At 43.1% G+C, this 21621-nt stretch overlaps 1 protein-coding gene across 1 annotated transcript in view; it reads left to right on the top strand.

Moving 5' to 3' along the window:
* zgc:123217 (uncharacterized protein LOC641414 homolog) overlaps positions 1-21621 on the top strand; it is a 30097-nt gene that overhangs the window by 1435 nt on the left and 7041 nt on the right. The window contains exons 3-8 of the mRNA XM_063003405.1: positions 1001-1269; positions 2556-2695; positions 3602-3818; positions 13967-14129; positions 15094-15362; positions 15950-16033. Coding sequence (XP_062859475.1) covers positions 1001-1269; positions 2556-2695; positions 3602-3818; positions 13967-14129; positions 15094-15362; positions 15950-16033 — 1142 coding nt within the window. The remainder of the gene's footprint in view (positions 1-1000; positions 1270-2555; positions 2696-3601; positions 3819-13966; positions 14130-15093; positions 15363-15949; positions 16034-21621) is intronic.

The raw sequence follows: 21621 nt of genomic DNA, 5'->3' as shown, positions 1-21621 counted from the left end.
TTTTATATTATATTTGTATTATTTTCAGTGTATAAGTGTCAAAAACAACCCCATTATTTTACATTAGCCTAAAATACAGTATATGCAGCTCTACGGGACCATGGAACACATGACCAGGTTTCCTATACATCCTTATGGAAAAAAAAATACCTTGAAACTCAATGCCTTTTAAACTCAACGCCACTCCCAGAACCAATTGACGTTGAGTTTCAAGGTACCATTGTACCATAATAGCATAAAAAATGATTATTATTGGATAAAACATATGGTCTGTCTGAAAACCTAGTGAGCTCTCTACATAGACAGCATTTCACGTCAGATGCCTTAAAATGCTGCCTACCGAAATGCTTTATTCGAACCGATATTTGGACCGAATATCAAGGGAGCTCCATGTGCTTCCTCACCTGTGTAGGCAATCCTAGTTATTTTTCATGTCGTCTGCGTCACGCTCACCCGAAAGAAGAAAAGAGATGTTTGCCCCAAAGGTGCGGCAATTCCGTCACTGATGCGGGAGGTCCAGTGTGGATTCATCAGTGGGACTCTGCTTAAAAGGGTGCAGTCACTCCGCCTTTGGGAGCAGCTCGCCCATCCAGAGTGGTTGCTCTGTTATGGCCAAATGGTGACGCAAAACCAGTGGATACAGTCTGCCAACCACCTCTTATTAGCCTATACTTTGGTGGATTCACGCCTGAGGCCAGTCTTTGATTGTGATTTCCAAGTTCCTTTGGTTCTGCACGGGCACCTCTGGCTACTAACCAGGGTCTTTCCACAGTTTTTTCAGCCCAGTCTTTTTCCATCCAGCAGACTAGTTGCCTAAGCTCTAAAGGAAGTAATCTGATCATTAATTATTACTTGAATTAAGCCATGGACTCTGTTGGTATAGGTATTGGTGCACAATGTGGTCATTTGGTCCTTGTGGTAAACGTCAACATCTATTATAACTGAGTATAGTGGTCAACATTAAAGGTTGTCTCTTTGTGTCTGTTTTCCTTCCCATTAGCACTAACACAAGTGAGTGGACTGTGTACTTGGGAAGGAACGGCCAGAACACAACAAACCCCCATGAAGTGAGTCGATCAGTTCGAGAGATCATTGTCCACCCTTTCTATGACAACATGATGATCGACAACGATGTCGCGTTGATAAAGCTGAGCAATCCGGTCGATTTTACCAACTACATCCGTCCCGTCTGCCTGGCATCCCCCGGCAGCGTTTTCAACACGGACACTACCTGCTGGGCCACAGGTTGGGGCAACGTTGCCTATAACGGTGAGTCAATTTTAACTCACAAATAGTTTCTTACATTTACTTTGACTTTTATTTGATTGCAGACAGGATGAACCTGAGATGTTTCTTGTTTTAATAAACATCCATTCCTGCATTTCAGGCCTGCAACACATTCCAAAAAAAGTTTGTAATGTTGCCGTTCCTTTTCACCACACTTAAACATGTCTTAAGATGTGCAGAATTCTCCACACGTTCTCTATAGGGGACAGGTCAGGACTGCAGGCAGGCCAGTCCAGTACTCGTACCCTCTTCTTCCGCAGCCGTGCCTTTGTAATGTGTGCAGCAGGTGGTTTTGCATCATCTTGTTGAAAAATGCATGGACGTCCCTGGAAAAAATGACGTCTTGAAGGCAGCACATGTTGCTCTAAGATCTCGATGTACTTTTCTGCATTAATGCTGCCATCACAGAAGTGTAAATGTGTAACCTTTGCCAAGGACACTGACACAACCACATACCATGATACACCTTGGCTTTTGGACTTGTTCCTGATAACTGGATGGTCCTTTTCGTCTTTGGTCTGGAGCTCATGGCGTCCATTTTTTCCAAAAAAAGACCTGGAATGCTGATTAATCTGACCACAATACACATTTCCACTGTGTCATGATCCATCTTAGATGCCTCCGAGCCCAGCGAAGTCGACGCCACTTCTGGACATGGTTAACATAAGGCTTCTTTTTTGCACAGTAAAGCTGTAAGTGGCATTGGTGCATGTAACTCTGTATTGTAGTGCTTGCCAAAGGTTTGATAAAGTAATCCCTCACCCATGTGGTTATATCAGCTATTGTTGAGGGACGGTTCTTGATGCAGTGCCGTCTGAGGAACGGAAGATCACAAGCGTTCAGGTTAAGCTTGCGTCTTTGGTCTTTACGCACTGAAATTCCTCCCGATTCCTTGAATGGTTTAATGATATTATGCACTGTAGAGGGAGAAATATGCAAATCCCTTCCAATCTTTCTTTGAGGTTCATTGTGGACAAACTGGAGATCCTCTGATTATCTTTGCTCATCAAAGACTCAGCCTTTCCTGGATGCTGCTTTTGTACCAAACCATGATTACGATCACCTGTTTGAAATCCCATAATTATTTTGTTTTTCTAGCCCTAAACTTCCCCCGTCCCAACTTTTTTTGGAATGTGTTGCAGGCCTGAAATGCAGGAATGGAGGTATATTAACAAATGAAATGAAGTTGAGCAGATAAGACATGAAATATCTCAGGTTCAAACGGTCTACGTTGTTGACTTGTCCACATTTTCATTGTCTTTTTTCAGACTCATTACCACCTCCTTACATACTTCAGGAAGTACAGGTGCCAGTAGTAGGCAACAAGCAGTGTATGTGCCAGTATGAAAATGGATATATCACGCCTCAGAAAATCTGTGCAGGAGAAGCGGGCAGAGGAATATGTATGGTAAGAGCACATGGAAATGTACTGCTTCAGAAATAAGTGGATATGTACTAATTTGGTATTATTACAATATTTTAATAGCAGATGAGGCATAACATTATGACCACCTACTTAATATTATGTTGACCCATCGAGGCATGGAAGGTGTGCTGTGGTATCTGGCACCAAGATGTCAGCAGCAGATCCTTTAACTCCTGTAAGTTGTGAGGTGGGGCCTCCATGGATCGGACTTGTTTGTCCAGCACGTCCCACAGACGCTCGATTGGATTGAGATCTGGGGAATTTGGAGGCCAAGTCAACACCTCAAACCGTTCCTGAAGCATTTCTGCTTTGTGGCAGGGCGCATTATCCTGCTGAAAGAGGTCACAGCCATCAGGGAATAGCATTTCCATGAAAGGGTGGACATGGTCTGCAACAATGCTTGGGTTGGTGGTACGTGTCAAAGTAACATCCACATGAATGGCAGGACCCAAGGTTTCCCAGCAGAACATCGCCCATGGATCGGACCACACGGGCCAGCCTGCGCTCCCCACGTGCATCAATGAGCCTTGGCCGCCCATGACCCTGTCGCCGGTTTACCACTGTTCCTTCTTCATTGGACCACTTTTGATAGATACTGACCACTGCAGACCGGGAACACCCCACAAGAGCTTCAGTTTTGGAGATGCTATGACCCAGTCGTCTAGCCATCACAATTCAGCCCTTGTCAAACTCGCTCAAATCCTTACGCTGCCTAGTATATCCCACCCACTAACAGGTGCCGTGATGAAGAGATCATCAGTGTTATTCACTTCACCCATCAGTGGTCATAATGTTATTTGATAGGAGGAATAGGGGAACAATTGGCGCATCTCTCTGACTACCTGCCAGCTTTGCCAGCTCTCTGACTATCCCCACTTTTCTCCGCAGGGTGATTCCGGAGGACCACTTCAGTGTCAGCAGAACTCTGTGTGGGTGCAGGCTGGTATATCCAGTTTCGGAGTGTCCTGCGGTGGAGGAGATTACCCAGAAGTCTACACTCGTGTGTCTGAGTTCCAGGCCTGGATAACGCAACACATTGATGAATCCACTATTGGTTTTGTTACTTTCAAATCCACTGGCTTTGATGCAGATGACTACTTCATTTGTAATGATTCTTCAGTTTTTGGTGCATCAAACATTTGGCTTCCCACTAGGGTCCTCTTTCTCGCCCCTGTCCTCATTCTATTTGAATTCCTTAATGGGGGCTTTTAAAAAAATCGGCTGACAAATTTCTATACATCTCTTGCCTGGGAAAAGAATGAAATGATGTGTTTGGGTTATAAATGGGTTTAGATTTGATTAAAGCAAATAAAATGATGTGTTGCAGATGTGTAAGGTTAACGCTAAGGTTACTTTCCAAATCTCAAATTATTAACTAACTTCAAATAAAGATTTTACACTCAAAAGTGCAAAAGTGTGAACTGATCAGACTCCATGGTTTGTACATATTTATAATTTAAACATTAATTTCTTTTTATTCATTCATTGTGTAAGGGGTTGGTCCACGTTGCCAGTCGCCACCAGGGGGCCTTAAGAAAGCAGCTGGGAGCAGCTCTCAGAACTCAGCTGATAAGACACAGCAGCACTGATGGAGTTTTTAAACACCTCACTGTCACTGCTGGACTGAGAATAGTCCACCAACCAAAAATATCCAGCCAACAGCACCCCGTGAGAAGTGTCCTGTGACCACTGATGAAGGTCTTAAAGATGACCAACTCAAACAGCAGCAGTACAGTAGATGAGTGATCGTCTCTGACTTTACATCTACAAGGTGGACCAACTAGGTAGTAGTGTCTAATAGAGTGGACAGTGAGTGGACACAGTATTTAAAAACTCATACCAGCACAACACACACTAACACACCACCACCATGTCAGTGTCACTGCAGTGCTGAGAATGATCCACCATCTAAATAATACTGACTCTGTGGTGGTCCTGACCATTGAAGAACAGGGTGAAAGCAGGCTAAAACAGTATGCAGAAAAACATATGGACTACAGTCAGTAATTGTAAAACTACAAAGGGCTTCTATATGGTAAGTGGAGCTGATAAAATGGACATTAAGTGTAGAAACAAGGAGGTGGTTGTAATGTTATGGTTGATTAGTGTACTTGTGCAAGTATCTTCAAGGATGTCAGACACTCACCTGTTATGAAAGTAATATTAAATTAATTATTAAATATTGTATTGTTGAGTATTATATTAGGTCAGGGGTGTCAAACTCATTTCCACCGAGGGCCACATCTGCATCATGGTGGCCCTCAAATGGCCGATTGTAACGTATCCTGCTGTAATTGCAGTCTGCCTTTTAATTCTTGCACAATTTGTTTTTCTTAGAGGCTAAATATATTGTACTCCTTTACCACAGACACAGCCTCATAACACAAGAGACGTACCGGCTTCTCTTCTCGAAGCACAAACTTGTATTCACTTTCCCATCTTTCATTAAAGTGCCTTCCTTCTGCTTCAATTTTTTCTTCTTGTACATGTTGGGATTATTTGTAGATATTTCTAAACATCACTTGTTGGAAAACCGCCTCAGTTAAACGCTGATATGGAAACACTGTCATCTAGTGGAGTGAGGCGGTCACTTTGCGGGTCACAAAATCTGTATTTGAACACAATCGTACGTCTTAAATGACGTGGGGGCCGGATTTGGCACGAGGGATTTGAGTTTGACGCATTATTATTGGCATATTACTTGGCTCTTCGAACGTACACTGACAGACAGACTAGACATGACTAGAAGGACTAGACATCTTTATGCTAGCTACACTCACGCCTTAACCATTTAGTTGCCTTAATTATTATATTGGTATATATTTTGTTCATTTTGAGGCAGCAAGGGTTTGTTGCAAAGAGTATAAAAAGGTGGATGATTGGGATTCCCACTGCCCACTCCAAACATGTCTGGATCCTCTGACAGCTGTTATTATACTGTATAATGGAAAAAAGCTTCCATATGACCTTATTGTTCAGAACAGCATTATTGTCTGAGTCCCTGGGAAAGGAGGTGGCTTGGCCATCGTCTATAATAGTACATTCACAATGAACCTGTTCGAGTTTGATCTTTTGATTTTATGACCCAAAATTGGTTGGTTCAGTTCCCAGTGATAGATGGAAAAGGCGGTGGCCTGGCCATTATCTACATCAGTTAAAAGCTAAAGGCCAGCCTCATATTTCCAGACCATTAAACCATTCAAGGAATCGCAAGCTTAAGCTGAACGGCTGTGATCTTCCATTCCTCAGACGGCACTGCATCAAGAACCGCCACTCAACAACAGCTGATATAACCACATGGGTGAGGGCTTTATCAAGCACTACAATACAGAGTTACATGCACAAATGCCACTTAAAACTTTACTGTGCAAAAAAGAAGCCTTATGTTAACCATGTCCAGAAGTGGCGTCGACTTCCCTGGGCTCGGAGGCATCTAGGATGGACCATCACACAGTGGAAACGTGTGTTGTGGTCAGATGAATAAGCAGTCCAGGTCTTTTTTGGAAAAAATGGACGCCGTGCGCTCCGGACCAAAGACGAAAAGGACCATACAGACTGTTGTCAGGAACAAGTCCAAAATCCAGGGTCTGTCATGGTACAGGGGTGTGTCAGTGCCCTTGGCGAAGGTCATTTCCACTTCTGTGATGGCAGCATTAATGCAGAAAAGTAAACCACATGCTGAAGAGGGTACAGGTACTGGACTGCAGTCCTGACCTCTCCCCAATAAAGAACGTGTTTGCAGGAAGAATGAGACAAAATAAAAGCTGAAACATTAAATCACTTGGTGTCCTCGGTGCCAAAACGTCTTTTAAGTGTGGTGAAAAGGAACGGCATCATTACAAAGTGGTAAATGCTTTACTATCCCAACTTTTTTTGGAATGTGTTGCAGGCCTGAAATGCAGGAATGGATGTTTATTTATTTTAAACGGGTTGTGCATGCAAGAAACCCCTAAAACCTCACACAGCTGGAAAAATTCTGCATTGAGTCGATGTCAGAGACTGGTAGATGGTTATAGGAAACATCTAATTGAGGTTATTTCAGCCAAAGGGGGAAATACCAGCTATCAGGACATAGAGGGTGTGTTCGAAAAGCTAGGGAGCTCTCTACATAGGCAGCATTTTACGTCATCCTGTGCGCGCTCCAGAGAAGGAGGCTGTTCGAAATCCTTGATGCCTTAATATCCTCACTACTGAGGCATCTTAATATTTCAATGTTATTTTGACTCAGAAACGAGTGAGCATCCGACGCTGCCTTAGTGATCAAGGCAATCCCGGAATTCATTGCGGGTCAGGCGCTGTTCTCTCACAGAAAAATAAACATGGCTGACGGTGCGGACAAACAAATGGAGTTATTTTCAAACGCAAATAAAATATTACTGATTTTTAACTTGTATAAACTTGTAGAGAGTGTTTTTTATTTGCAAGTTCGGACTTGTCAGGAAATGTAACCGTTATCGGTACATGAAGGAGATATATTGACATGTTAGCGTGCTGTGCATTGGTTTTAATGGCAAGATGCTAAATGCAAAACTCGCTGTCTAAGTAGCACGTTCGAATAACCTGACTTATAAGTCAATGACTTATTAGAATCCTCTCTACTGAGGCAGCTGCCTATGTAGACAGTAAGACAGCAAGGCAGCTCCCTAGGTTTTCGAACACACCCAGAGTGTGATAACTTTTTCCTCACAATCAATTTCCATTTTTGTTTATTACATTTTACAACGTGTTTAAAAGTCATTTTTTTCCTTTTTATATTTGTTTAATGATATAAGCTGCATCTCTCAATACTGTTCAAATAAAGTGCAAGTGTTCATATGTTTAAAAATGTTCAAAAAGACAAAGGTTCTCATGGGGTGTCCTAATTTTTTCACATGTATGCACTGTATGCAAGGTATAAAATAAATAATTAAAAGGGAAAATTCACGTTTGGCTGTATTTTTGATAGTACTAAGGGTTGTGGAGTGAAAGGGCTTAACATTTTTCTTTTACTTGGACCAATGACATCACTGTGTTTGTTTTCTCTGCCAAAAACCAGTTGAAAACCAGTGTGATGGCATTTCTCTCTGAAATGTTTTTAAAAAAACAGCTTTAACGCTTGAATTGAATCGAATTGTTCTTTAAATATTTTGGACCGGAGTGAGTGACAGAACGGGATTAATGACCACAATTGTCATGTCATTGTTACAGGGAGTGACCCTGAGAACAGCAGTCTCAACCAGCAGTCTGTACAACGTCCCAAACACAAGCGAACCCGTAACGATCCACCTATAACCACACAATCGACGTCCTTACAGAGCAAATATCATGAGTCATACTGTAGTTATATGACTCTATGACATTCTGGGCTGTGCGTGCCAATACGGAGTTAAAATTAATCCTATTTTCAGAAAAGTTGGGACGTTTTCTGAAATGTTCAAAGAGAAATCTGTGATTGGTTCATTCTCATGAATATTTATTTAACTGACAAAGTACAAAAGAATGACTTTGAATGTTTAGTCTGGCCAACTGGATTGTAAATATCAACAATTTACACTTAGAAAGTTAAAAATAGAATATCCAATGAAATGGTAACAGTATTTTTTAAGTGTAAAATTGCAAATTAATTAGGTCTTTCACCATCTACTGTACATACATTGTGAGAAACCATCATCTAACTGTGATAAATACACAGACTAGGCATAACATTATGACCACTGACAGGTGAAGTGAATAACACTGATTATCTCTTCATCTCGGCACCTGTAAGTGGGTGGGATATATTAGGCAGCGTAAGGATTTGAGCGAGTTTGACAAGGGCTGAATTGTGATGTCTAGACGACTGGGTCAGAGCAGCTCTTGTGGGGTGTAAACCGATGACAGGGTCATGGGCGGCCAAGGCTCAGTGCTGCACGTTGGGAGCGAAGGCTGGCCCGTGTGGTCCAATCCAACAGACAAGCTACTGTAGCTCATGCTGACCCCTGTCCACCGCCGAAAGCGCCAACAAGGGGCATGTTAGCATCGGAACTGGACCACAGAGCAATGGAAGAAGGCGGCCTGGTCTGATGAATCACGTTTTATTTTACATCACGTGGATGGCCGGGTGCGTGTGCGTCAGGATGCACCAGGATGCACTATGGGAAGAAGGCAAATCGGCGGAGGCAGTGTGATGCTTTGGGCAACATTCTGCTGGGAAACCTTGGGTCCTGCCATCCATGAAGAGGTTACCACCTACCTTGACACATACCACCTACCTAAGCATTGTTGCAGACCATGTACACCCTTTCATGAAACGGTATTGGTTTAGTAACGGTTTGAGGAGCACAACAATGAGTTTGAGGTGTTGACTTGGCCTCTAAATTCCCCAGATCTCAATCCAATCGAGCATCTGTGGGACGTGCTGGACAAACAAGTCCGATAAATGGAGGCGTTAAAGGAGTTACAGGAGTTAAAGGATCTGCTGCTGACATCTTGGTGCCAGATACCACAGCACACCTTCAGGGGTCTAGAGGAGTCCATGCACATTTTGGTTTTATTAAAAGTAAGAATTTTATATTTAAGGTTGTAGTCTCTCCAGCCACTCAGGTGCTCAAGCTCAGCCTGATAGCGTAGCATCAATCTTTGAGAATCATCTCCTACCCCATATATCGTAGAGACAAAATTCTTTCTTCACACGACTGCTTGTCTCAAGCCCTACAAAAAAAGCTTTAAAAAAACATAAAGCTTCGCCCATTTAGGTGTAAACTAGTCTCTGGATTTTCACCTCACATACACAAATCCAGTAACAAATGAACTCTGAGATCTTCTGGAATTTCTATAGTGTCTGTGCCATATGTCAAACAAAAACATTGGTGCAGGAAGCCAAGCATAAAATGCACAAAAACTGCTCTAACTGCATTGCACAGATTGTCACGGACTTTAAAGGCGCATACCGTAGCAGGTTTGTCGGCTATGGCAGAAAATGTGGTGTGACTGCAGTGCTAGGTCAAGCGATAACATGCTTGATGTTACGCACATAGTGCTTCAGGAATGGTCCTATCCTCAAGAATTGGGCTAGTCAGTGCTTTGACTCTGGAATTCGGGGGGTGGTGAGAACAGAAGGTTCTGCAACACTGGTTGAATTCCCAGCTTTTGAGAAATAGCAGGTTTGCCAACAAAGGAGATGGCAAGTATGAGAGAAGGAAACCGTGATATATATAGAAAACTTCCACCTGGAGCGAGGAAGGGCACGACTCTTAACGTGGCTCCTATCAGGCTGGTGGCAATGGAAAGACCCAAACCCAGAGGTTGGCTAGTGTACTAGACTGCTGAGTCACCAACTAAATTTAGGCTGCAAGAGCTCTTCTTCTCATGTAAAACAAACTCTGTAAATGTCATACAAGCGTTATATCATCACAGGCTAGCAGAAAAAGTCCAGTAACCATTTACAGCATTTAGTCACTGAATACAATGCAATTAAGAAATAAGAGCCTTGCTCAAAGGACCAACAGTGACACTTGGCATATACATTGATCAGCCATAACATTTAAACCACCTCCTTGTTTCTACACTCACTGTCCATTTTATCAGCTCCACTTACCACATAGAAGCACTTTGTAGTTCTACAATTACTGACTGTAGTCCATCTGTTTCTCTACATGCTTTGCCCCCTGTCATGCTGTTCTTCAATGGTCAGGACTCCCTCAGGACCACCACAGAGCAGGTATTATTTGGGTGGTGGGTCATTCTCAGCACTGCAGTGACACTGACATGGTGGTGGTGTGTTAGTGTGTGTTGTGCTGGTATGAGTGGATCAGACACAACAGCGCTGCTGGAGTTTTTATATTTTATTTATTTCTCCCCTTTTTCTCTTTCTTTTAGTGCATCCAGTTGCTTCATCCAGATTGCGTCATGCTTCCTCTCCACCAGTGCCAATCCCTGCTCTGATTGAGGAGAACAAAGCTAACCCACGCCCCCTTCCGACACGTGGGCAGCATGCCGTATGCATCTTATCACCTACACTCTGACGAGTGCAGTGCAGCTCAGCGTTGTGTACGGAGAGACACACCCTTAGAGCACTCTTTTCTCATCTCTGTGCAGGCGCCATCAATCAGCCAGCAGAGGTCGTAACTGCACCAGTCATGAGAGAGAGAGACCCCATCCGACTTAGTCCCGCCCATATCTGAACAACAGGCCAATCGTTGTTCATGTGGCTGCTCAGCCTTAGACGGCAGGCAGAGCTGAGATTCGATACGATGTATTCGAGATCCCAGCTCTGGTTCCAGCGTGTGTTTTTACCGCTGCGCCACCTGAGCGGCCTGCTGGAGTTTTTAAACACCTCACTGTCCCTGCTGGACTGAAAATAGTCCAACAACCAAAAATATATCACCTTTATATATATAGGACCTTTCACAACCCTAGTGTTGCTTTACAGGAGACCTTCAGGACACACTTAAAAGAAGAAACAGTAAAGCAATCATGCCAAGATTGACGCAAAAAGTTCTATAGCTTAGGAGCTAATGCACTGGAAGACCCGTCACCCACTGAGTATAATTTAATGAGAGACGTAGAGAGGAACTTACAACCAGAGGACCTTAGGGAGCGAGAGGGAATGCAAGGATTTAGGAGCTCTCCAAGATAAGCCGGGGCTGAGCTCTGTACCTGAACTGAACTGTACAGGTTCCACATCTGTTCCCTGAATGGTAACTGGCTTTGGATCCTTCCTCTTCCTTCTGAAGTCCACCACCTTTTCTTTAGTCTTTGCGATGTTAAGTTGTAGGTGGTTGTTGCTACACCGGTCTACAAAGTCCTTGACCGTGCCCCTGTATTCCTGCTCATGTCCTGCCTTAATACAACCCACGACTGCTGAATCATTCGAAAAGTCATACTGGACATCTGATGTGTACAACGTAAACAGGAAAGGGGACAGGTCTGTTCCTTGTGGGGCCCCTATACTGCACAAGGTTTTTCCAGAGATGGTTCCACCTGCATCTTCAACATGTAGACGAGACTAGAGCTGGTTCCACCAGACTAGAGCTGGTTCCACCTGCCTCTGTAACATGTAGGTGGATCATCATCCACGTCTATGTTTTGCTGGTAGGCAAACTGTAGAGGATCCATGTATTCCTTCAGCTTAGGTCTGACGTGAGCAATGAGCAGTCTCTCTAGCGACTTCATAACGCGTGTAATCATCCGAAAGTTATACTGAAAGTCCGATGTGCACAACGTAAACAGGAAAGGGGACAGGACTGTTCCTTGTGGGGCCCCCATACTGCACAAGGTATTTCCAGAGACACAGTCGGACACTAGAGCTGGTTCCACCTGCACCTTCAACAGGTAGACGAGCTGGTTACATTTCATTACATTCTCAGCTTTTAGCAGACGCCTTTATCCAAAGCAACTTACATTACAGTATACAGTCTAAGCAACTGAGGGTTAAGGTCCTTGCTCAAGGGCCCAACAGCAGCAACCTGGCAGTGGTGGGGCTTGAACCAGTGACCTTCTGATTACTAGTCCAGTACCTTAACCACAAGGCTATGACTTGCCCTTGGAACCAGAGTTGGTTCCACCTGCCTAAACTCGGCTACATTCCTCAACCAGACATTCCTTTACATATGTATAGTATGTTTGGGGTGGAGGGTACATCTGTAAGAAAATATAAAAACAAGAAAGACCGGTCTCCTGTGTATATGAATACAGATAACCCACTTTTACTTCCAGACAGAATACAGAGGCAGACGGAAAGGTAAAAAACTAAAATACGACCATGGGACTCCCACTCATCCTGCTTTACTTAATGATTCCAACCCTACTTGCTCAAGGTAAGTCATATGGCAACATACCATTTCTTTGCAACTTTCGGATATTTAAAAATAAACCCTTACACAGAAGGTGGGGCATTGTTCTAACCAGTTATGTACTTGGATGGCAATGTATTTTTTTGTTTAGAACATGGCTTTTATGGCTTAAAATAGGGCACAGGTGGCTATTCCTCCTGATGAGTAAGTCCAGCTTGCTTGACTTCAAGATACACTATATTGCAAAAAGTATTCGCTCGCCTGCCTTCACACGCATATGAACTTGAGTGACGTCCCATTCCTAATCCATAGGGTTTAATATGATGTCAGCCCACGCTTTGCAGCTATAACAGCTTCAACTCTTCTGGGAAGGCTTTCCACAAGGTTTAGGAGTGTGTTTATGGCAAGTTCTGACCGTTCTTCCAGAAGGGCATTTGTGAGGTCAGGCACTGATGTTGGACGAGAAGGCCTGTCTCGCAGTCTCCGCTCTAATTCATCCCAAAGGTGTTCTGTCGGGTTGAGGTCAGGACTCTGTGCAGGCCAGTCAAGTTCTTCCACACCAAACTCACTCATCCATGTCTTAATGGACCTTGCTTTGTGCACTGGTGCACAGTCATGTTGGAACAGGAAGGGGCCATCCCCAAACTGTTCCCACAAAGTTGGAAGCATAAAATTGTCCAAAATCTCTTGGTATGCTGAAGCATTAAGAGTTCCTTTCACTGGAACTAAGGGGCCGAGCCCAACTCCTGAAAAACAACCCGACACCATAACCCCCCTCCACCACACTTTACACTCGGCACAATGCAGTCAGACGAGTACCGTTCTCCTGGCAACCGCCAAACCCAGACTCGTCCGTCTGATTGCCAGACGGAGAAGCGTGATTCGTCACTCCAGAGAACACGTCTCCACTGCTCTAGAGTCCAGTGGCGGCGTGCTTTACACCACTGCATCCGACGCTTTGCATCGCGCTCGGTGATGTAAGGCTTGGATGCAGCTGCTCGGCAATGGAAACGCCTTTCATGAAGCTCTCTACGCACTGATCTTAAGCTAATCTAAAGGTCACATGAAGTTTGGAGGTCTGTAGCGATCGACTCTGCAGAAAGTTGGCGACCTCTGCGCACTATGCTCCACCCCGCTCTGTCTTTTTAAAGGCCTACCACCTTGTGGCTGAGTTGCTGTTGTTCCCAATCACTTCCACTTTGTAATAATACCACTGACAGTTGACTGTGGAATATTTCGTAGCGAGGAAATTTCACCACTGGACTTGTTGCACAGGTGGCGTCCTATCACGGTACCACGCTGGAATTCACTGAGCTCCTGAGAGCGACCCATTCTTTCACTAATGTTTGTAGAAGCAGTCTGCTTCTATGCCTAGGTGCTCGGTTTTATACACCTGTGGCCATGGAAGTGATTGGAACATCTGAATATTGTGGTTTGCTGGGCTAGTGTGTAGCTATGCACTATTAATACACAAAAACAGCTGTTTTATCTTTTATTTTAGATTGTGGCATCGCCCCCAATAACACACAGATAGCGGGAGGCATGAACGCTTCAGCAGGTACCTGGCCTTGGCAGGTCAGCCTTTATTTGGGGAGTAATCACACGTGTGGAGGAACTCTCATCAACCGTGAGTGGGTGCTCAGTGCGGCTCACTGCATGATCTCGTGAGTAAATGCTGGTTTGCTATCTATTTAGTAATACCTCAAAACCATAAGAAATTATGATCATTGGATAAAACATAGGAGCTGATCTCAGGGATGATCACGTGTGTAGAGAAGCACATTTTCCCATTCATTATGGAATCCCCAAGGAGACAAAATGCACTCAATATGTAAACACAAAAATTAAACATGGACAGCACACTACACACTACCACAGAATAGTCTGTTACACTCATTTAATTGCCGTGTGATTGCTAGCACCGCCTCTTATTTCGTACACTAAGCGAATAAAAAATGCCGCAACTACTATAGCCAGTCATATGTGCCTCCATGCCCCCTGCTGGACATGCTAGTGGCAGAGCAGAAGGGCATGATTCTGTAATCTGAACCCACCGCTGATCCCTACACAGCATCGAAGACCGCACCCACTTTTTAACCCACTTTTTAATGTAGCTAGCTTAGGAGACACGTACACGATACAAACGCAAAACCAGTCAGCAAACAAGTCCAACTAGAGCGGCATTTAAATGACTCTCCCAGGTGCAGCGCATCACTGCTGATGAGACACAGAGAGTGTATGATTACAGCAACTACTATAGACAGTCATATGTGCCTCCATGCCCCCTGCTGGTTGTTAGTGGCAGAGCAGAAGGGCATGATTCTGTAATCTGAACCCACCGCTAATCCCTACACAGCATCCACACCCCCTTTGTTGTCCGGTCTTTTCCCACTCATCAGACTAGTGTCCGGTTTGCTTGCTTTGGGCCGGCCAGCCGACCGGATGAGTCGAGATTCATACCCAAGTTGCCACCTGGCAGCTGATTATGATTCTTGAAAATAACAGATCTATAACTGTGTCCACTTTGTTCATACATTATAACTGAGTATATTGGTCAACACTTAAGGTCTGTGTTAACTTGAATTGGGGTTAATCTTTGTCTGTCTGTTTATCTGTTCCTTCCATTAGCCCCAATACAAGCGAGTGGACTGTGTACTTGGGAAGGAACATCCAGAACACGACAAACCTCCCTGAAGTGAATCGAACAGTTCAACAGATCATTGTCCACCCTTTCTACAACAGCACGATGATGGACAACGATGTTGTGCTGATAAAGCTGAGCAATCCGGTTAATTTCACCAACGACATCCGTCCCATCTGCCTGGCATCCGCTGGCAGCGTTTTCAACACGGACACTACCTGCTGGGCTACAGGTTGGGGAAATGCTACCACGAACTGTGAGTCAATTTTTACTCTCAAATAATGAGTCAATACCACTATACCAATAGTCAGGTGAAACGATTAGCATTTTTATTTTTATTCATGCATTTTCTCCTCCAAGATCCCTTTCGTGGATACTTTTGTTGTACCAAATTGTGATTACAATCACCTGTTTGACATAGTTATTTTATTTCCCTGACATTACTAGCCCTAAATTGTGTTGTAGACGTAAAATGCACTAATGGATGTACATTAACAAATAAAATGTGCTGGTAACACTTTCGAATATACAGAGGAACTTCGATTTAATAGACAAAATCTGGAAAATCGAATGTCCAAAACCAAGTGTACCAAAACCAGTAGTTCACTAATGGTCCACTAGTTGGCACATGTCTCTCTGTTTACATAAGTGATAGGCTTTGTTTTGTCGGCAGACTCGCTTCGTTCTCGCCTTTTTTCTTGTGTTCTAGTGCTCAGTGGACGTAGTAAGTGAAATAAGGTTCATTTAGGTATTGTTGAAAAGTTAAAACTTATTAAGGATGTGGAATTCGGTGATTCTGTGGCTCGCATATGTGAAGCAGATATGTGTTTTATCTCTTTTCAGACTCATTACCGACTCCTAACTTACTTCAGAAAGTACAGGTGCCAGTAGTAGGCAACAAGCAGTGTAGCTGCCAGCGTGGAAATAGTAATATCACGACTCGGAACATCTGTTCAGGTGGAGGACAATGTGTGGTAAGAGTACATGAAAATTTACTGCTATATTTCTTAAATTAATGAGCACAATATCACATTTTACAGGAAATTATACAGTTTTGGTAAACATTATTGGCCACTATGGTATAATTTCGCATGTTTAGTAGGGATGTAACGATGCACCACAAGACGGTTAAAAATCGGTGCACACGTGTAACTATTTAAATCAATTTGAGATTTGAGTGAATCTCAAATTTTACACAAATTTTTTACACAAAAAGGGAAATGTGCAACATTGTGTTTAAAAAATAGGGGAAAAATTGTGTCGTGAATCGCATCGCATCGTAGGTAGAGTGTATCGCTTACATCCCTATTGTTTAGTATAAAGTCAGTACCTTCAGATATAAGTGGACACGCACCACTTCTTACCAAGTCTTATTACAATATTTTTATAGCATGTCTAAACACATTCAGTAAAAATTAGAGCTGGATACGCTGTATCGGTATCGGTCCGATATTGGCCCAAATCACTGGATCGGATATCGGAAGGAAAAAAACGTGTAATCCGATCCGATACTCTTGCTTAATGTAAATAACACTTAATGTAAATAAGGCCATTGTTTGTGTGTAAAGCAAGTAACACACTAAGATACATTCCAACATAAGTGTTGTAAAATAATTCAATGTTCAAACATTCGAGTGTGGTTTCACGAGAACCCAACATAGCACAGCCGGAGACTATCATTTTCTAATCTCTTCCCTACACACTCGCTCCATGTGCCCTAGCATTGTACACTTAACATTCTTAAAGGGCCAGACAATATATATGTAATTCACATGACATGACAAGTGTCGTTTATTGCCACTCATGCCTCACATCCTCAACCATTAATCCATAAGTGTTATGAAATAAAACTAACTTCACCGTTTCCTGTTTCCCTCTTCAAAATCCAATCCAATAAAGGGCTTTTAATCATCTAAAAACGTGACGGAACTTTAATGGAAAAAAATCAACTCTGTGTCAGTTCTCATTTGTCCATCGCATTTGATTGACATCCACATCTTCCAGTTGTGGACACTTTTGTTAAACAAGCCAAAATGCTGCTAAATGTTCTGTGAGTAAAAGTAGAATTGATGAAAAGTAGAGAAATTATGGTATCGGATTGGTATCGGTATCGGCAGATGGTGTTGGTATCATACTCTGGGCGCCCCCTAGCAGGCACAACTGGCAGTCCTGTGGGAAAATTGGCCACCAGTCTGCTTAAAGTAGAGATTGAAGTGTAACCCGAATGTGGTCTAATGCTGTTGTATCCCATTTCTCTAAAGCAGGGGTCACCAACCTTTTTGAAACTGAGTTAATGTTGTGGGCAGCCGTTCTGTTTACTCTCTTTAGAGTCATTTTACATTCTGATTGGGCTAATGTGGCAGAAAAGGGCACAAAGGGGGGAATTGGAAAGAATTAGTCTCTGTGAGTACCTGTCAATATCTGTCTAGTATTCAGGTCAGCTATCATCTCCCATGTTTATCTCTCCCTACCTTTCTCAGCAGCGTAATTCCGGAGGACCACTTCAGTGTCATCAGAACTCTGTGTGGGTGCAGGCTGGCATAGAACGTCCCGGAATGGCCTGCGGTGGAGGAGATTACCCAGATGTCTACACGCGTGTGTCCGAGTTCCAGGCCTGGATAACACAACACGTTAATCAATCCACTATTGGTTTTGTCACATTCAACTCTAGCAGCTTTAATGCCGATGACTACTTCGTTTGTGATGATTATCTTTCAATCTTTAGTTCTAGTGGAGCAAACATTTGGCTTCCCACTAGGGTCCTCTTTCTCGCCCCTGTCCTCATTCTGTTTGAATTCCTTTATAGTGGCTTTTAAAAAAAAAATTGGCTGAAAGATTTCTATACGTCTCTTGCCTGGGAAAGGTATGAAATGATGTGTTTGGGTTATAAATGGGTTTAGATTAGATTAAAGCATATAAAATGATGTGTTGCAGATGTGTTGGTCAACCCTAGGGTTACTGTTAATTGATTCTATTTCAAACCACTTTCCAACTCTCAAATTATTAAATTGCTTCAAATAAAGTCTGATGCAAAAGTGTGAACTGGGTTTGTTATTATTCATCTTTATTATTCAAACATTACTTATTAATTCCTTTTCATTCATTCCATTCATTGTCTGTTTTACCGCTGATTCATCCTACTTAGGGTCGCGGTGGGTACAATTCACTGGCCGAAAAGTGGGTCACCAGTCCATCACAGGGCAGACACACCCACACCCACATTCACACTTAAAGCAATTTTAGTATCTCCGTCAACCTGACTACATGTCTGACTCCACACAGAAATGACCCATGCAGAACAGCTCCAGCTTAAATCAGGGACCTTCCAGGACCTTCTTGCTGTCCTGTCCTGTCTGTGAGTAAAGGTGACGGTGACGTTGTTGAGTCAACCATATTTAAGGCCATTTTGCATTTTCCAAACTGTCCCAACTTTATTTATTGATTGATTGTTTACAAAAGACTATTTACAATAAGTGAGTATGGTTTCATTAGCGGAATGATGGCATACACCTCCTTGTTTCTACACTCACTGTCCATTTTATTAGCTCCACTTTTCTACAGTTACTGACTGTAGTCCATCTGTTTCTCTGCATGCTTTGTTCTGCCCATTTCATGCTGTTCTTCAATGGTCAGGACTCTCCCAGAACCACCACAGAGTAGGTATTATTTAGGTGGTGGATCATTCAGAGCACTGCAGTGACACTGACATGGTGGTGGTGTGTTAGTGTGTGTTGTGCTGGTATGAGTGGATCATACTGTGTCCACTCCTACGTAGTTGGTCCACCTTATAGATGTAAAGTCAGAGACGATCGCTCATCTATTGCTGCTGTTTGAGTTGGTCATCTTCTAGACCTTCATCAGTGGTCACAGGGTGCTGCTGGCTGGATGTATTTCTTTGGTGGACTATTCTCAGTCCAGCAGTGACACTGAGGTGTTCAAATACTCCATCAGCGCTGCTGTGTATGATCCACTCATACCAGCACAACACACACTAACACACCACCACCATGTCAGTGTCACTGCGGTGCTCTGAATGATCCACCACCTAAATAATACCTGCTCTGTAGTTGGTCCTGTGTTGGTCCTGACCATTGAAGAATGGCATGAAAGGGGGCTAACAAAGCATGCAGAGAAACAGATGGACTACAGTCAGTAATTGTAGAGCTACAAAGTGCTCCTATATAGTAAGTGGAGCTGATAGAATGAGTGAGTGTAGAAACAAGGAGGTGGTTTTGGTTATGGCTGTTATGGTGTATACCTCACACACATATTTGAGCACAAATCAAGAACCAAGTGAACTTTGTGTAGAAATTCCAGAATTTCAAGTTCTCAGTGTTGGTGAGAGATGCCAAATCAAAAAATGGGTGCGGCAGACCAGGCATAAAGGGCGCATGTACTGCTCCAACTGCATTGCATCGATTGTCACGAAAGTTCAAAGGTGCATACCATGAGAGGTTCATCGGCTATGACCAAAAATGTGAAGTGACTGCAGGGCTAGGTCAAGCGATAACATGTAAGATAATTTGGCGTAGTGCTTCTGTGTCCTATCCTCCTTCACAAGGTTCCATACTTACAAATTGGGCTAATTAGAGCTTGGACTCTTGGTTGGGGGCAGGAGGTTCTGTTGTGCCAACAAAGTAGATGGCAAGTATGACCGGATGAAACAGTGATATATACTCTATACATATCGAAAACTTCCACCTGGAGCGAAGACGGACACGACTCTTAACGTGGCTCACTGCGGAAATACTTTACACGCTATACTTCAAGTAATCCTCCACTGGTCATGCTGGTGACTTGACCAGACAGTAGGTTGGCCACTGTACTAAACTGCTGAGTCACCCACTATATTCAGGCTGCTTGAACTCATCAATCACTTCAATTCATCTCGTGTAAAACCAACTCTGTAAATGTCAAACAAGCATTATATCATCACAGGCTAGAAGAGAAAAACTGGTCCAGCAACTATTTACAGCATTTAGCATTTAGTCACTGAATATAATGCAATTAAGGAATAAGGTCCTTTTTTAGGGGACCAAAAGTATATATATACTGTGTGTGTGTGTGTGTGTGTGTATATATATATATATATATATATATATACACACACATAGCTCTTCAAGATAAGCCGGGGCCAGACCATGGAGTCAAACATTACCTAACAGAAGTTGAAGGCTTTTTTGGAATGTTGTCGATGGCGATCCCCCCCCCCCCCCCCACCTCCACAAAATTTTTGGGAGTTTTACCAACTTAGTTACCTGAGTCGTGTTTTTAGCTGCTTTAGACTTCGACATCTTGGACATTTTGACTAACAGATTGCTAACTGAATTGCTGTAGGAAAAACCAGTCACGCTGGTGGTAATAGTAAGAACCAAACCTAGTAGTCGACTAGCGAACTAGATTCCTGAGTCATCCACTATATTCAAGCTGCTTGAACTCTTCATCTCGTGTAAAACCAACTCTGTAAATGTCAAACAAGCATTATATCATCACAGGCTAGATGAGAAAAACTGGTCCAGCAACCATTTGCAGCATTTAACATTTAGTCACTGGATACAATGCAATTAAGGAATAAGAGCCTTGCTCGGGGGACCAAAAGACACACGGGGACACTTGGCAATGGTGGGATGTCTGATCGCTAGTATTTTAACCACTGAGCTACCAGTGCACTATGCTGGTCTTATCTTGCTCAGCCTGGCTTAGAGGACCAACAGTTACACTTGGCAGTGGTGGGACTTTCTGGAAATAATAATGATGATAATGTTCACAGCACCTGTTAGTGGGTGGGATATATTAGGCAGCAAGTAAACGTTTAATCCTCAAAGTTGATGTGTTAGAAGCAGGAAAAATGGGCGAGCGTGAGGATTTGAGCGACTTTCACAAGGGTCAAATTGTGATGGCTAGACCACTGGGTCAGAGCATCTCCAAAACTGCAGCTCTTGTGGGGTGTTCCCGGTCTGCAGTGGTCAGTATCTATCAAAAGTGGTCCAAGGAAAAAGGAACAGTGGTAAACCAGCGACAGGATTATGGGCGGCCAAGACTCATAATGTACATTAATGGAAAGTAAATGTTGTGGAGTAGGAAACATGCAGATTTGGTTCCTAACAGTAGTCCTAGACTTTCTTGGGACGTTGTCGATGTCGATAACACAATTCTCAGACGATTCTCGGATTATATTCTTAGACCCGACTAACAGGAGTTCAGTTTTGAATCACTGTATCTTATTTAGTTATAGTTAAATTAATGCCGAACACAAAAAATAGCACGATTTTAAAAAGAGCAAAGCTAAAAAGGTAAATTCTTTTACGTAGGTCTGTGTAGTGTGGGTGGAGGGTAGTGCTTTGTGTCATTGCATGTCCGTGACAACAAAACAATGAAAACAAGAAAGACTGGTCTCCTGCGTATATATAAATACAAAAATCCAAAATACCTACCTTCACTTACAGACAGAAAAGAGAGGCAGACGGAACAGTACGACCATGGGGGTACCACTCATCCTGCTTTACTTAATAATC

This window comes from Trichomycterus rosablanca, chromosome 10 (assembly GCF_030014385.1).
Source record: "Trichomycterus rosablanca isolate fTriRos1 chromosome 10, fTriRos1.hap1, whole genome shotgun sequence".
NCBI lineage: Eukaryota > Metazoa > Chordata > Actinopteri > Siluriformes > Trichomycteridae > Trichomycterus > Trichomycterus rosablanca.
Note: the sequence above shows the minus strand (reverse complement) of the source record. Positions and strands in the feature narration are given on the sequence as shown.